We start from the raw sequence: 16,310 nt of genomic DNA on the forward strand, positions 1-16,310 counted from the left end.
GTGTGATCATGGGTTGGGGTTGAAAGTTTTGTGATTGTAGCTGTGTGACGTAATAGTGGCTTCTAGCTCTGACCCTCCAGTTCTAACACTAGTCCAGGACTGAACACTAAACTGTAGCTGGTATCCTTTAAGTTGTGTAAGAAGCTAACGTTTAGGATGTCAGTTTGCATCAGTCTTACAGCCTTACTCTTACCTGTATGTTTAAAGGTTTGACTAGATGCTGGTTAAACATTGTCATATGTAATGTCGTGTACTTACCGTGGCACCATGGAGCAGTAACGTTAAGTTGTCCCAGTATTAATGATCCTAAATTTGGTCACTTGTGTTAAGAGCCATGTCTCTATTATAGAGGTATCATTTTTGCTTGGAGGTCAGTGAGTAGTGTCTTACACATGAAAAAAAATCTCTCTCTTATAATGGTTTAATGAGAAATGGAAATAAAAATAATTTAAACAATAGAGGCTTTATAGAATACATAAAAAGGTCAATTGTCATTCTGTAAGTGTTGGCTTAACACCAGTTTCTTGTAGAAATATTTGGACTCTCCTCACTGACTTGTTAGAGCTCTGCAACCCAAAGTTACCACATGATAGTTTCAGATGCAAAGTAAAAAGAAGTAAACACCTGCTAGCTACCTAATGCTATCTTTCACCAAAGCGTCTAATTGGGCAGGTAGTCTGGAAAGATACCTATTTACAGACATTTGACTTCTGACTAAGATGGAATAACAGATCAGATTTTCTCTCCCATATGGAGGGAAAAATGGACAAAAATATGAAACATTATGGCAGTATGAGTTTGAGACATCGAGCACCAGTGGAAACTGATCCCTGAAAGATGAGAAACAAATAAGAAAACTCTATAAATGCCTCAGCTTTAATTGCTTTCATTTCCAGGCTGCAGCCTGAGGCCAAGACAGATCCTGACAGATTCCCTGAGTTGAATTATGAGGAAGTGAGAATCTGGAGAGACTGGAGCAGCTAAGACTCAGGACAGACAGGCACAGGTGACAGAGTGGCACAAAGAGGGAACTCCAGAGAGCTGGAGAGGGTCTCTTTTGAGTATTAAATATGGAAAATAGAAAAAAGATCCACATCAGACATTGCTGAAGTAAATAATAATAAACGTAAAAACACAGCAAGAGAAATGATCCAATGAAACAGAAAAAGAGATTTAAAAACACAGCATCAGGGGTGACTGGGTGGCTCAGTCGGTTAGGGGTCTGACGTTGGCTCAGGTCATGACCTCATGGTTTGTGAGTTCGAGCCCCTCATCGGGCTCTGTGCTGACAGCTCAGAGCCTGGAGCCTGCTTCAGATTCTGTGTCTCCCTCTCTCTCTCTGCCCCTCCCCACTCATGCTCTGTCTCAAAAATAAACATTAAAAAAAAAAAAAACAAAAAGACACAGCATCAGTGAGCTGTGGGTAACTCCAAGCGACCTTTTGCAGCAGGTATTTTGTTTCGTCCCAGTCCTAATCCTTGGGAAGAGTTGACCTGGCTGGATATGGATCAGAACTGCTGTGGAGACCATCTGACTTGTACCACAAAAGAGCACGCATAAGTGCCAGAACATTCTGGCAGTCACGTACCTGTATCGTCCTAATTTGTGCAAAAGCAGCCTTAGATTTAACAGTATTTTAAAACCAACATTTGTGTTAAATTTTTGATCTGAAAATAGTTTCATAAGCAAAAATGGTATTGTTTTATGATGATTATAGGTCAGTCTTGAAATGTAGCTTAGAAATAATATACAAAGTTTTAGCTTTGGTTTCTGGCCCTTCATAAATTTGATCCTTGTAAAGATTTCATAAATGAAATCATTATGTATACCATGTACATAAAAGAACATACATCGTGTGTGTAGATACAAAAAATGATATAGTATATAAAAATAATAAAATAAAAATCTGTATAAATTGCTGTCAGCATGAGGAATAGCACATTTCGAGGACCGGTAGGTCCCGTTTCTTCCTCTTGTTTAATTCCCCCCTTCTCTACCAGTAGAGTGTGTGTGTCCATTAACTTTTTGTTGCATTTTTACCACAGATGTGTGTACTGTGTTTTGAATGTTTTTCACTGTATAGAAGCAGAATTATTCCAACACGTATGTGTCAGCTATGTATTTTAACGCACGTCAGTGCTGTGTGCTATACTCTTCTATGAGAATACTCCAGTGTATGCTTCTTTTCTCTTGCTGGACATTCAGACTGTTTCCATTTCTTTGCCTTTATACACAATGCTGTCATGAACATTGAGCATGCCTCTTGATAACATGGACAAGGATATTTCTGGGCTATGTTTAGAGGAAAATTTACTGGGTTACAAATACACATTTGTTCAGATTTATGAGACTGCAAATTATTTACAAAATGGTTTTAGTCTAGTTTACACTCTTACCAGCAGAACATAATCATTCCATAGTAATGCTTTCTATATTTGTATTTATCTTTTTTCATTAAAAGCTTGCTTATTTTTCACAGTGGTTCTGTACAGGTTTATACAATAGATAACACCACTGGAGCTATGCTGCTGTCTCATAAACTAGAGCTAACAGCAAAACAATATCCCGGTGAGTCCTTTTTATTTTCCTTCTTATTTTTAATTTTTAACGTACAGGTAATGGTATGTGTAGCGATTGCAGATTTAAATAATGCATGCTATCGTTCAGATAGTGTTCAACCATATAACAGTTTCTGTGGCCCAGGGACTTCCGTTTAGCTAGGGAGGCTCCTAAGGGTACTTTACCCTGTGTAATCCTTCTCTGGACTTTGCTCTAGTCTCTTACCTGATTTCATTGCCTTTGTTGTTTTATGCCTTCCAATTCAATGTATTCATTCAGTAGATACCGATTGAATACCCACTGTAGGCCAGACAGTGTTCTAAATGGTAGATACACTGCAGTAAATAAAACAGTCTCTTTCTGAACCCCTTGTGGAGCCTGTAGGATTAAGTCTAAAGTCTTTGTCATTGGAAATACTTTGGACTGAACCTAACAGAAAACCCAACTTACTGTGGCTTAAATAAGATTTATTTTCTCTAATAGGAAGAAATCCAAAGTTTAGCTGCTTCTGGCCTTCATCTGGCCTTTCCTCCGTGGTCGCATGCAGCTTCTGAGCTCCTGACATTACTGCTACGTTTGATTCAAGCAGAAAGGAGGAAACGGCATATTTGTTTTTTGATCAGGAAAGCGAAAGCTTTCTTAGGAGCATTTTCCTCTCCTACCTGCTCCAGCTATCTTCTCTTCACATCTAATTGGCTATAATTAGGGGTGCTCGGGTAGCTCAGTCGGTTAAGCATCCCACTTCTGCTCAGGTTATGGTCTCAGTTTGTGGGTTTAAGCCCCACATCAGGCTCTGTGCTGACAGCTCAGAGCCTGGAGCCTGCTTCAGATTCTATGTCTCCCTCTCTGCCTGCCCCTCCCCGGCTTACACTCAGTCTCTCTCTCTCTCTCTCTCTCAAAAATAAATAAACATTAAAAAAGTTTTTGTTTAATCGGCTATAATTATGTCACATTAGCTACCTTAGGATTTTCCAAGCCTTTAGGCAGAAGTGGGCAATGGAGAGCTTGAGTATGGAAACAGATATTTGATTAACTCCTCATCAGTATCTACCCCATATGTGGCATGTAAGGTCTTCTGCCAAATACTTCTGGCATTATTTCTTGGTTTCCTCTGCCCTTTGTGTCTCCATAATTTTACCACAGTAACTCTATGTTAAAAGAAATACCAAAAGTTCTGTTTATAAAGTCGTTAGGTCTAAACCCTAGTAGCATTTGCAAAAAATAATACTCATAAATAGAAAGAAAAATAGTATTTTATTGTTACTCTTCAACACTGTTTTTGGGGTGCCTGGGTGGTTCATTCAGTTAAATATCCGACTCTTGATTTTGTCCTAGGTCTTGATTTCACGGTTCATGAAATTGAGCCCCTCGTTGGGCTCTGCACTGACAACATGGAGCCTGCTTGGGATTCTCTCTCACTCCCTCTCTCTCTGCCTCCCCCACTTGTGTGTGCATGCTTGCTCTCGCTCGTCCTTGCTCTCTCTCTCAAAAATAAATCTTAAAAAATCATTGATTTTTACTAATAGGATGTCTGTGCCTATTGGACACTATACAATTTCTCAAACCTTGGAATGAGATCGGGTATGTTCACCCATAATTCCTGTTCCACATTGATTTTCACGTGACACTTTTTCTGCAGCAACTCCTAAAAAGCCATCGTCACAAAGATGTAACATCATCAGAGTAAATGTAGCACAATCTAATGTTGCAGCTGTGAACTACCTGGATCTAATAGTTCACATCATGTACAACAGATCCTATGTCTAGCACTGTATTTTCTCTGGAAGATGATCTCATGTAACCCCCTGTGAGTTTTCTCTGAGTACTCAGAGCAGTGCTCTGGAGTACTGGGGTACCCTGCCCATAGGCTCGGAACTGCAGGCTTCCACTTTACCAAACTACCTACAGATTCTTGAGAGTCAGTCAGCCTTTGTCTCATATTGTTCTCTGTACCTGAAATGTCCCATATTTCTCTATGGAGGGAATATATTGGTCTTTCAAGATACAGCTCAAGTGAAATTTCTTTCTGAACTAGATAGAATACCATTCCCTCTTGTGCCCCGATATAGTTTGCATATCACATCTTGTTATTGATAATGCTTTATTGAACTTATTAGTGTATGGGTCTTTGTTTCTACTAGGCTCAGTGTAGAAGTGTAGGATATATCTGTCTCTTTGCACCACCCTAGTTCAGTTTATTGAGAGGCACATAGTTAACAAATGTGATGAACAAAGCAATATGTTTTTAAGCCAGTCTCCTTTGCAGGATTGTATTTAACAGGCAGTAGAATCTCATGACTACATGTCTCGTGATTTGATACTGTGCTCCCATTAGTAATTGGGAGCCTTTTTCCAAACTGTGTTCTGTTCCTCTCCCAGATTTAGATATGCTCCCATGTTAAGAGTAATTGTTATATAACTGTACAAACTTCTCTCATGTTTGGATCAGAAAAAAAAAAAAAATGTCAAAAAAAATTGAGGTACCCATCTAAATGTAATCTAATAATAAAAATCTGATTAGCCTCAAGGAGGAAGCTAAGGTATCTGATGTCAAAATCTCAGGAAACATTAAAATATGTAACTGTTAATGTTGACTTAGTGCTACCCACATGTATATTCAATATTTTTGCCCATCATTTCTTACAAGATCTCATACCTTCAATTTGAGACCATTTTCTGTCTGTAGTACATCCTTTGGAATTTCCTTAAAAACTTCGCGATGATAAACCCAATTTTTTCTTTTGCCTGAAAATGTATTTTGCCCTTGTAATTTAATTATGGTTTAATTTGTTAGGCAGTTTTGGATTGACAGTTATTGTGTCTATGTACATTAAAGTTTGAGTACCATTTGGTTTCACTGTTGCTACTAAGAAGTCTCTGGTCCAGTTGTAGTTCCTTTTTAGGAGATTGGCTTTTTTCCCTGTAGATACTTTTAAGATTTTCTCTTTGTCTCTGAGGTGGTTTCACTGTGATTGGGAAGGTGAAGAATTTTCTAAATTTTTTTCATTTTTTTAAAATATCTTGCTTGAGATTCAGGCGTGCTGGATCTGAGGATTCAACTGTTCTGGAAACCGCTATCTGTGTAAATATTGCCTCTTTAATCTCTATTTCTGGAAATTTAATCAGACTTACATTGCACTTTTTTTTTTTAACATGTTTCTTAACCTGCCTTTTAATATTTTTCATTTCTTTTTTTGTTTCTCTGGATTGTATTCTAGAAAAATTTTCCATACCTATCTTTGAGTACAGTAATTCTCTTTTCATTTATGCTTAATAGTCTACTTAATGTGTCTACTTTAAATATTGTCTTTTTTTATTTCCAGAGGGTTTACTTAGCTCTTTTCTAATCTGTATGCATTCTGCCCCTAGTTTCAATGTTCTCTTATTTCTTTAGCTAGTAAAAAAAAAATGGTTTTTGTATTCTTTGTTAATCTCAGTATCTGAAACCTTTCTGAGTTTGTTTCTACTGCCTTAGTTCTTTGGGCTCTTATTAGTTTGTTTATATATTTTAGGATTTTTGATTGAGAGCTGGTTAATTTTCTTCAAACCTAATTGTTTGAATGCTTTGCGACCTAAATTGAACTTGAGTTTTTGCAGAGAGGATTTGTATGTGTTCATGGCCGATTACCTGGGAGGACGACATCAGTCTGGAACCCTTAGCATTATATTCTCTGTTTGAAATTTTTCTGGACCCATTCAAGTTGCACAAATTATACATCAGAGGACCGACTTGTGATTGCAGATTCTCAGAGGAAGAATCTTTATTTTCCGCTCATGGACAAACGTGAAAGTGTCCCTTGCTGTTTTTTTACCTTCCACATGGTAGCTGCTCTTTCTTCCTTGTACTGGGAATGTCGCCCCTGCGGCCCCTCCCATCATGTAGATATCTTCTCTTAGATGCCCTGCCTTGGCCAGGCTCTAAGCTTTATCTCCTGTCTCCCATATGCTTTGAGTCATCAGAAGTGGAAGTCAGGGTCTTTTGGGTTTGGCGGAAAAATTCAGGGCAAAATAACTTGATACGCTCACCTCCCAGTATTTTCAGTTGTTTTGAGGTGTTTATTTAATTTTGTCGTTGTTTCAGTGTGGAGAGTCATTTAAGGTGTCTAATTTGCTATACTGTCAGAAATAGAAATTTGCTCTGTAACTTGTTATCTTTCTTATCAGATAGCCTTTAAAGGCTTGCATGTATTTTTTCTCTAAAGACAGATTTACAACCTGCAAGAACAGGGTGATGTGTATTTTGATTGTGGCTTCTGGCCCTTTTACCTCTGTATCCTTTTTATCCATACTTAAGTTTTCCTGCCCAGTAGCTTCCAGCCACGTGTGACTGTTTTTATTAAAAAATTAAAATTTGGGGCACCTGGGTGGCTCAGTCAGTTGAGTGTCTGACTTGGGCTCAGGTCATGATCTTGGAGTTTGTGAGTTTCAGCCCCTCATCGGGCTCCCTGCTGTCAGTGCAGAGCCTGCTTCGGATCCTCTGTGTGTGTCTCTCTCTTTCTCTCTCTCTGCCCCTCCCCCTCTTACATCCTCTCTCTCTCTTTCTCAAAAATAAATATTTTTAAAAATCTTGAAAAAAATTAATTTAAAAATTTAAATAAAAAAATCTATTTCTTCAGTTGCATTGTCACATTTAAACGTTCAGTAGCCACCTGTAGCGAGAGGCTACATGCTAGACCAAGAAAATACAAACATTTCCGTCACTGCAGGAAGTGCTCCTGCCTGCTTCCGTAGGACAACACTGTATTGAGTTCTTCGATTTTTCTGTTTTCTCAGGTGCTTTTAATGCAGTCTCTCCCATTGGTTACCTACAGCCTTGAATTAAATAACCTTAGGCTATCAACCTGCTTAAGTAAGACTTTGGGAGACTGGACCCTCCTGCATCTTGAGCAGAGACCAGCTTCCTTGTTTCCTTCCGGCTCCAGTGGCTGAAGATCACAAGCTATAGCTTCAGGGGTCAGTTCTGACTCTCAGACTGATGCTGGCCTCTGACCCCTTCTTTGTCTTTCTATAGGATGGGAACCCCAACCCTCTCATCATTGCTGGTCTCATTCCATCCTTCTCTGTATTTTCAACCTTTCTCCCCGCCCTGCTTCTGACCCTTTCCTCTTACCCCAGGTACTAACCAGTCTCTTGTTAGGGTTTCTCTTTTCTTTTGGCTTCTGCGGCTGACTCTTTTTTGGAAGTTTAACTCTGTAACAGAATGTCTCTGGATTACTTTCTTAATATTTCTCTCAGTATGCAGATGATCATGATCTATGTTCATTGTAGGTTACCAGCTAGATAAATTTCCTGTAATCCTGCCACCTGAAGATTAGGCAGCCACCATTAATGTATTGTTCTAGGTCTCTGCAGCTGGATTTTAGTATTTGTATGATTAATGTGTGTATAATGCTTGGAAAATAGGTATGCCTATTATATGCATATGTGTATATATTTTATGTGGGGTAATAGGAATACTGTTCATAACCTGTCCTTTTCAGTCAACATTAACATCCTTTTATGATTGTAAATACTCATATTTTTTCTCTTGCACATGGAATTGCTTTCATTTAGTAAACTTCAGTTTCATTCTTCTTGGTTTGGTTTTAAACTTCTCCCCTGTTGTAAAGTATACTAATAAGATGTTTCTTCTGTATATTCCCATTTATTTTTCATCTGCACAAGCAACATGGTTATTCATTATGGTGGGGATTGCTAATGTGAGGATTCAAATACAGGCAGAATGGCATCCTCTATGTTAACCAAGCCTCTTTTCTATAGGCTAAAATCTGTATGCCCCCCCCCCCCCCCGCCCCAGTAGCAGATCTACCCTGTTTTATAGCAAAAATGTGTTAATGCTGCAAATGAAAAGAATTTTAATTTTAAAATGATACTATAGCTGGTTTTGGACTGCTGATGGGAAATACTAGCATGTTTCATTTAACTACAGTAAGGAAACTTGGACTTTACTGCGCAGTGAAATTACATATTGGATTGAAAGAACAATTATTAGTTAAAAGAAGATATCAACGCCTGGAGTACTCAAGCCAGAATTTACCTACCTAATCCTAATATAAGATTAAACCTCAATTTATTTTAACTTGGATCCCTCTGATACTGCTAGTGGATCATGAAGATAGTGGTACAGCGTTATTTTACATCTTAAAACACCTTATACTTTGCAGGGTACTTTGACCTTCAGTTTTGAATTGTTCAAGGGAAATACTGCCTCCATTTTACAGGAACCGAATTGCCCAAAGCCAAAGACTTGTAAAACTACACAGTTGTAGTTATTCAAGCTAATAGTGGCCCCAGACGGCTCTCCCCTCTTTTAAAGTACGTGGCGCTTAAGTTTGTTCTGCTTGGATCAGGTCAAGGCTACTGGCCTTACTTATTTTAAGTGACCTTAAATGAGTAGGATTCATCTCATTATTTTAAACAGACATGTCTTTCTGTTCATTTCAACTTGGAAAAATTACTGAGTGTTTCTGAAGGAATCTTTCATTTTTAACTTTTCACAATTTCTTAACAGATATTTGGAACAAAACAGGAGCTGTTAAATTGGTCAGATGGTCTCCTGACAATAGTGTTGTAATAGTGACCTGGGAAAATGGAGGCCTATCTTTATGGAGTGTGTTTGGAGCCCAGCTGATTTGTACACTTGGAGGAGACTTTGCGTGAGTCAAAGACAAGTTTTAGATAAAGCGACTCCAGAAGATACACACACACACAGAAATGTTGTGTCACGCAGCTACCTTTCTTCCATATTTGACTCTTAACCCCAAAACAGTATGTAAGGTTCAGAATTAATTTGTCAGAACGTACTGATTGTGTAAACATCCATTCTTTTAAAACTCGTTCATTCAGTAAAAATGCATTTGTTTGTTGAACCCCTATTGTGTATGTGATAGCATGTTGGGTTCCAGGATAAATCCGTTCTAGTTTTGCCTTCAGGTATCTAATGATCCTCTAAGAGCAGCAAGCCATGGACATAAGTAACTAGTAGGAAATGGAAAATCACTGTCGTTTTGGGTTGATGTAGGTTAACCCAGTGGGTTATCTCTGCCCGCACCTATGATACTTTTTGAACCCTAGTCCTGACAAAATGAATACACCTTCACAAATTGCCTGACTCTGTCATGAAGCTATTCAGGACCTGAAAGATTGTGTCCCGGTAATATACCTTGGTGTATTAACCAGCACTCTAATATTTCACGCATTATTATGTATTTCTATTTTAAAGGAACAAAATACATTTTAGTTTTAAAAAAACTAAAGCCAAATATTATATGTAATAGAAGATTCTTTTTGAGTTTCTGTTCTGTTTCAGTTATAGGTCTGATGGTACCAAAAAAGATCCCCTTAAGATCAACTCTATGGTGAGTACTGTCTATAAAATATTACTGTAGTGTGAAAAACTTGGATTTTTCTAATTCCTTTTTTTCCCTTCTCTTGGCCTTATAAAATTACAAAGCTGTTTTAATCTCAGCAGGCTCTTCTTGGACAGTTCTTACTTTGTAAAAGTATTTTTTAAAATCAGGCTGCCCGATTTTAAATACTTGGTTTTGCTTACATATGTCTAGCAAGCCCCTGTCATCTTTTGTGAACGTAGTGATATTCAAATCAGGCTTTTGCCTTTCCAAAGTCTCAATTCTTATGTGACTCACTAGCACCCACTTCTCATGGCCTCTTTTCTTCTAACATGAAGTGAAATGCTCATTGGGTGGTTTTCCTGTAGGATTTGGACATTTTTTGAACATATTTTTAAAACTTTCCGCAGATGTCTGTCAAGAGCATTAAAGTCCCTGTTGTAACCATATTTTTATTTACTACATATTGTCAAGAGTTTCCGTAGAAAGCAGTGGGGTGTAACTCTTATCTTTACATAAGCACATTTTGTGATGTAGCCCTTCTGGGTACCATCTTTGTGAAATTAGTGGGTATGAGGCATATTCACTGCCTTTCTCTCTCGCTCCACAGAGGAAGGCATTTTTGATTTCGGGCTTCTTGAAAAGTTAAAACCACCATGGTTGCCTTGAGTAGTGGTTCCCGGTCTTTTACCATCAAGGACCCCATTTACTGTCTCTCTCCACTCCGTATTTTAAAATAGTTTTTGAACAAATGATATCGGTGACTGCCCATCAGTGCTTCTGAATGGCATGCACCAGCCAGTGTTTAGCCTCTCTAAATTGATATTTTAATCACACACTAGGAATCTAAGCATTTTAGTTAGCTGTTCAGCTCTTACTGTGGAAGAGGAAAACTTCTATTAATCTTTTGAAATTAAGCAACAGTGTATTGTCCCCCTACTATTTTCTTGACCTTGTAGATTGTGATTCACTAATCTCCAAAACAAAAAACTAAAAAACTATCTTGGGATATAGTTACAGAATATTAAAATTGGTCCTGGGGAGTTTATTTGAACCTTCTCCTTTTATAGAGGAAGAAACTTATACCCTGAGAAAACCAAGTATCTTGGCCAAGGTCATACAGCAGAATGGTCACTAGGCTGTAATGGGAAGCTTCCTATCCAATGTTGCTTGCTCTGTACAAGATGCGTCTGTTTTGGGTGCTTCTTTGTCCAGTTTCAGCTGGGTCACATGGATCTTGCTCTGCCAGGAATTTCTTTGTATTTGAGAAGCAGTTAAGTTATTGGAGAAGTTATAAAGAGCAGTAGGCATTTCTCAGGATTTGGAGCTAAGATTGGTGTCCAGTGTTTTCAGTCTTCCAGGTAGAGAGCAGCAGTGGTGGTTTCCACTGGAGAGAGCCAAGATGTAGCAGGTGTGGGTAGGATTCCTGTCTGTGTTGTTTCTCATAGTTTTTCCAACCTTTGGAAGTCATTAGTAATGCTGTTATTGGTTATTTCAGGATTTGAACATTTGAAGTTAAGAAAGGATAAGAAACTTTTTATTGTCTTGATTTTTCTTCCCCCTTCTTCTCTCCAAGAGCTGGGGTGCAGAAGGCTATCACCTCTGGGTAATCAGCGGATTTGGTGCTCAAAGTACTGAAATTGAGTCTGACTCCAAGAGTATAGTTAAACAGCCTGGCATTCTGCTATTTCAGTTCATCAAGAGTGTACTCACTGTAAACCCTTGTATGGTAAGTTTTTTCAGTTAAAACCGTTTATTTTAGTGGCTTTCAAAGTAGACTGTCAAGATTCTTCTTCTAAAATTGGTGTATTATCTTCTTCAGTGTATAGTTTTTGTGATTCTTATGTTTCTTTTTAATAACTTACACAAAAATTTTACTTCTGAGCAGCTTTTGTTTTTTGATTTTTTAAAAACAGGATCATAAGCAATTTGAGGGAAAGCAATGTATGCAGATTTACTTGAGTAACGTAATTTAGTCTTTATTTGACTAGAAATTCCCAAAGTGTGCTCCATAAGGCACAGTTTTTAAGAAATAGCAATAGCAGTTAGGATAAGGGAAAGTCTGTCATCATGTGAGTGAAATAAAGACTTAAAACTACAGAGATTTCTTATTGTAGTCTCTCAATGTGAAATGTGCATCATGAAAATCTCAGAGTCGGTATACCAAAAAGAATGTTTCCCAAGCCAATTTAACTATGAATTTTCAAGAACACTTTGAAGAAAATATGCCTAGAAGCCTGCTTTGGGAAACACTGCCCCAAATTATAATATGACCTCCTCATGTTTTATTAATCTGAAATAACATATTCTATGTTGTTAATGTATAATAATAGTATATGTTACATGTTAGAAGTGCATACGTTGGTATCTGCCACTAATGGATTTTTAAACATTCGGTACAACCAGTTTCTAAACGAAATTTGCAATTATAGTACATTGAGAAAGAATATGACAGTAGTCTGGATCTGAGATTTCATTACTGTAGTTGCAGAACAAAGATCCCCAGAAAAACAGCAACAGAGTAATTCTTCCTCCCCTCCCCCATCCCAATTTATAATTTAAAGGCAAATTTTATGAGTTTTCTGTGAAGACCACATCTGGACTGCCATGGAAAGCTGAGAGGCTGAGGTGCTGTTCTGTCTGATGGAGTAGTCAGTGAATAATAGGCCCACATTTGAGAGTACTGGCCTTCTGATGGAAAACCAGGGCATAATCACCAAGAGTAGAAATTACCGTATTTGTCTAAATATTGTCAGAACCCGGCACAGTCCTTGGCACTAACCAAGCATTTACCCAAGTGATTATTGAATTAATTGTTCTGAACCAGGACCACAGACTTGGGCTACTCTTCCCTTGGGCTACAACCGCTCAGCATCCAGTTATCCCCATTCGTAATCACCTTCTTCTTGCCATATGGGCACATGGTGAACATATACCCACAAACTGTTTGACCAGATACATTTTCTTGCCACCATTCATGAGATATTTTATGTGAAACTTGTTTGTATATAATGAGTAGTTAGGTTCACTTTTCATTTGGAAAATCCCTCCTAGCATTGCCATTTTGGAGCGGTAATAAAGGACACTACCGTGTAGCAGTTGTAAACCAGGTCATATTCTGGGGTCTACATAATAAAACAGACTGTAGCACAGATTTTGTTTACACTGGGAAGTAATCATGAAACTGTTACCTGTTCCCTTTGAATATAACAGTGCATGAGATCATTACGTAGTTGTGTCCTCAGTGAGTAAAATCTGCATTGAGAAACATGGCACATTTCCTAGGATAAGACTAAATCAATGTATTAACGTGTTTTCCTTTACCTGATACAGAGGTGTTTTTATTGGCTTTCCTCCTTTACCCTCTTCTTCCCTTCTCCCTCATCCAGAGTAACCAGGAGCAAGTGCTGCTTCAGGGGGAGGATCGATTGTACTTGAACTGTGGAGAGGCCTCACAAACCCAGCACGCCAGGGGTTCCTCGGCGCACCCTGAGCATAAGGCTGCTGGGGCCAAGAGCCCCTTTGCAGATAGCGGTGTAGAGTCTCAGGGTTTAAGCACTTTGCTTGGACATCGGCATTGGCATGTGGTGCAGGTAAGTCTTCAGTTACTGTTGACTGTTGACATAGTCCTTGCTAAGGTAGCACCTGGAGCAGAGTTAAATTTCTTCTGTTCCTTTGGAAAATTGAGAAGCTTTTTTACCTTTTTGACTGTCACATCTCTCTTCTGCTTTTCTGTCTTGTCGTCTTCTTTTCTTGCCACTGATGTAGCGTGGTCCCCACTGTGTTGAGCCCACGAGCAGCTAACAGTTCCCCAGACTGCAAATGTGTGCTTTGCCCTCTGAAGGAGCAAAACTTTATACAACTGTCAGCCTTTTTATTTTCTTTTTTGGTGTAAATTTAGCTCTGCAGATTTGCATAGGCAAAAGTGTAGTGATTCCATGGAAAGGGACAGTGTCCATTAGGACCCTGTGCAGCTGACCTGTAGTCCTGATGAGTACATGTCTGGGTTAACTGCCTGACTTTGAACCCAAATTGCAGACTTCCATTCACCCTCTAGAACCTTATTATCAATAATAGTATTATTACATAAATCTTGTTCCAAATTACTCATTCTGGTATAACTTTTAAATTAGCAGTTTCTTTGAATAATTCTGATAAACTGGGGTTTAACATGGAAATTAATTCTGAATTTTGACAGCAAATAAAATTAATTTGAGTAAATCAATAAGTTGGAGTCTCTTGAAAGAAACTTGCTACACAATTTTCTAAGTCCCGAATGTTTTCTTTCCCCTTCTGATACCAAAGTGTCTTCAGTACATCAACAGTTACTCTTGGATTAGCTTCCTTTAGTCAGGTGCTATTTCCACAGTTCTTTGCGCTCCTTCTCCATTCTGTACTTTTACTCTTGTAGCTTGTTCAGTTTCCGTGGTATTTTCAGTTGACTTTGAGTGGAGATAATGAGAGACAGAAGAGTGGTCATGGTATGAGGCGTTGAAGGAATGTCTCCCGCACTAGCCTGTGGTACACACTAAAAGAGAATGTGTTTAACTTACATTAATAAATTCATAAAATCAAACAGTGTGTGTACCATTTTATAATTAGTAACAATTATAAAATAAAACTGCATCAGCTACTTCCTTGACTAAAATTTTCCACTGCTCCCTTCTCTCCTATAGCCATTTCTCTGCTATTTTCATTTCCCCATACTTTGAACTATTCATTCTACACTGACCTAGCATCAATGCCAGTTCTGCCTAGCCAGGTCTGTGTTGCCAGAGAGCCAAGTAGAGCAGAGGATCAAAGAAGGTAGGTCTGGAACTCAAAAATCCGTCAGGCAATAAATAACAAAAATTGAATTTCCTTCCAGCTCAAAAATTCAGTGATTCTGTGATTCTTAGCTATCTATGAATTATCCCATATTAGTAGCACATACACTGATTTTACCACTTTAGACAAAGTAGGTACTAGGAAGATTCTTTTGTCATTTTGTTAGCTATCTAAAATATTCAGAAAGATGGACTTTAGCTTTACCCAATTCTTGGGGTTTTTTTTACTTAAAACTAATAAAAATAATGTCAGAGTTCTAGTCACAAAAACAATTAAGTTGTAATAGACTCATAGAATTTTTAGAGCTGGAAGGACCTTAGAGATTGTGTAGTCCAACTGGATTTTATACATGAAGAAACTGAGGCTCAAAGAAGTTAGGTGACTTGCCCAAGGTCACACAGCAGAGTAGTGTCAGACTTAAACTTACATTATATAACATTAAAGTAACAATCTAACTTATTTTAACACCTCTAGGTATTAAATGTTGAATCATATACTGTTGACCTTGAACCAAGATCTGGAGTGTGCCTGTTTGGCAGTGTTTCGTTATGATTTGCCCTGAACTTTGTTGGCTGGCCCTCTAGCCAAATGAGTCAGTGCAGCATATGGGGAAGTTTTGGTGTGGCAGTTTGCGGTGTTCATATAACGTAATGCTTTACCTCCCGGGCTTTTAGCCATGATAATGATTCCCTGAAGAAACATGGGTACCTGTTTAATTCCCTCTCCAACATACGCTCTTCTCTGGAATAAGTGCCCACAGCCTCTATCAAAGTGACGTTGTTTATGTGATTTATACTTTGTATTCTTAGACAGCTTAGAGGTCATCAAATGAGCTCCAAGTAATTCTGTCTCTCTGTCTGTTCCTCATCTAGACCGCTGGACTTGTTGTTTATTTAGGCCTTCTACCTTGTACTTGTTGGTCTCCTGATCAGAAGATGCAGTGTTAAATATGTTTTTCCTTTCACTTAACACACGTGCACACTTGTCAGCAGTTCGGTTAGTGGCTGGTGGTAGAGATGGTGCTTTTCTTGTTTGTGTGTGTGTTGTTTTTTTTTTTAAATATAGTTTTCCTATCTACGGATTTTAAAAACTTTGAAAGTTGTTGGTTGACAAATGGAGCACAAATAGTGTGAAATTAAAACGACAACAGCATCCTTGTGCTTTTAGGGTACATTCCTTCTTGGACTGCCATTTATTTTTACACCCAGTACGTTGTGTGATACAGACATTTTTTTCTGAAAGGCGCATGAATCGTTATCATCCACTGTTCTGAAATGGTGGTTTCATAGTTAACCTGGCTAATAACTCTTAGGAAAAAAAATAGGCTTCACAAAATATGCTAGGGATATCAACAGAGAGGATTTTATTTTATTTTATTTTATTTTATTTTATTTTATTTTATTTTATTTTAATTTTATTTTTTCCAATATATGAAGTTTATTGTCAGATTGGTTTCCATACAACACCCACTGCTCATCCCAAAAGGTGCCCTCCTCAATACCCATCACCCACCCCCCCCACCCCCCATCAACCCTCAGTTTGTTCTCAGTTTTTAAGAGTCTCTTATGCTTTGGC

The 16,310-nt window shown here is 38.2% G+C and overlaps 1 protein-coding gene across 7 annotated transcripts in view; it reads left to right on the top strand.

Annotated features, from left to right (window-relative positions):
- RIC1 (RIC1 partner of RAB6A GEF complex) overlaps positions 1–16,310 on the top strand; it is a 171,283-nt gene that overhangs the window by 106,280 nt on the left and 48,693 nt on the right. For all 7 annotated transcript variants that reach the window (XR_005782873.1, XR_005782874.1, XR_005782875.1 and 4 more), the window contains 5 exons: positions 2,480–2,568; positions 9,071–9,215; positions 9,869–9,917; positions 11,485–11,637; positions 13,298–13,501. Coding sequence is in view for 4 of the 7 variants with exons in the window: in XM_040449500.1 (XP_040305434.1) it covers positions 2,480–2,568; positions 9,071–9,215; positions 9,869–9,917; positions 11,485–11,637; positions 13,298–13,501 (640 nt within the window). In the remaining 3 variants the exon portion in view is untranslated. The remainder of the gene's footprint in view (positions 1–2,479; positions 2,569–9,070; positions 9,216–9,868; positions 9,918–11,484; positions 11,638–13,297; positions 13,502–16,310) is intronic.

The sequence above is a fragment of the Herpailurus yagouaroundi genome, unplaced genomic scaffold (genome assembly GCF_014898765.1).
Source record: "Herpailurus yagouaroundi ecotype Mexico unplaced genomic scaffold, PumYag 199, whole genome shotgun sequence".
In the NCBI taxonomy this organism is placed as follows: Eukaryota; Metazoa; Chordata; class Mammalia; order Carnivora; family Felidae; genus Herpailurus; species Herpailurus yagouaroundi.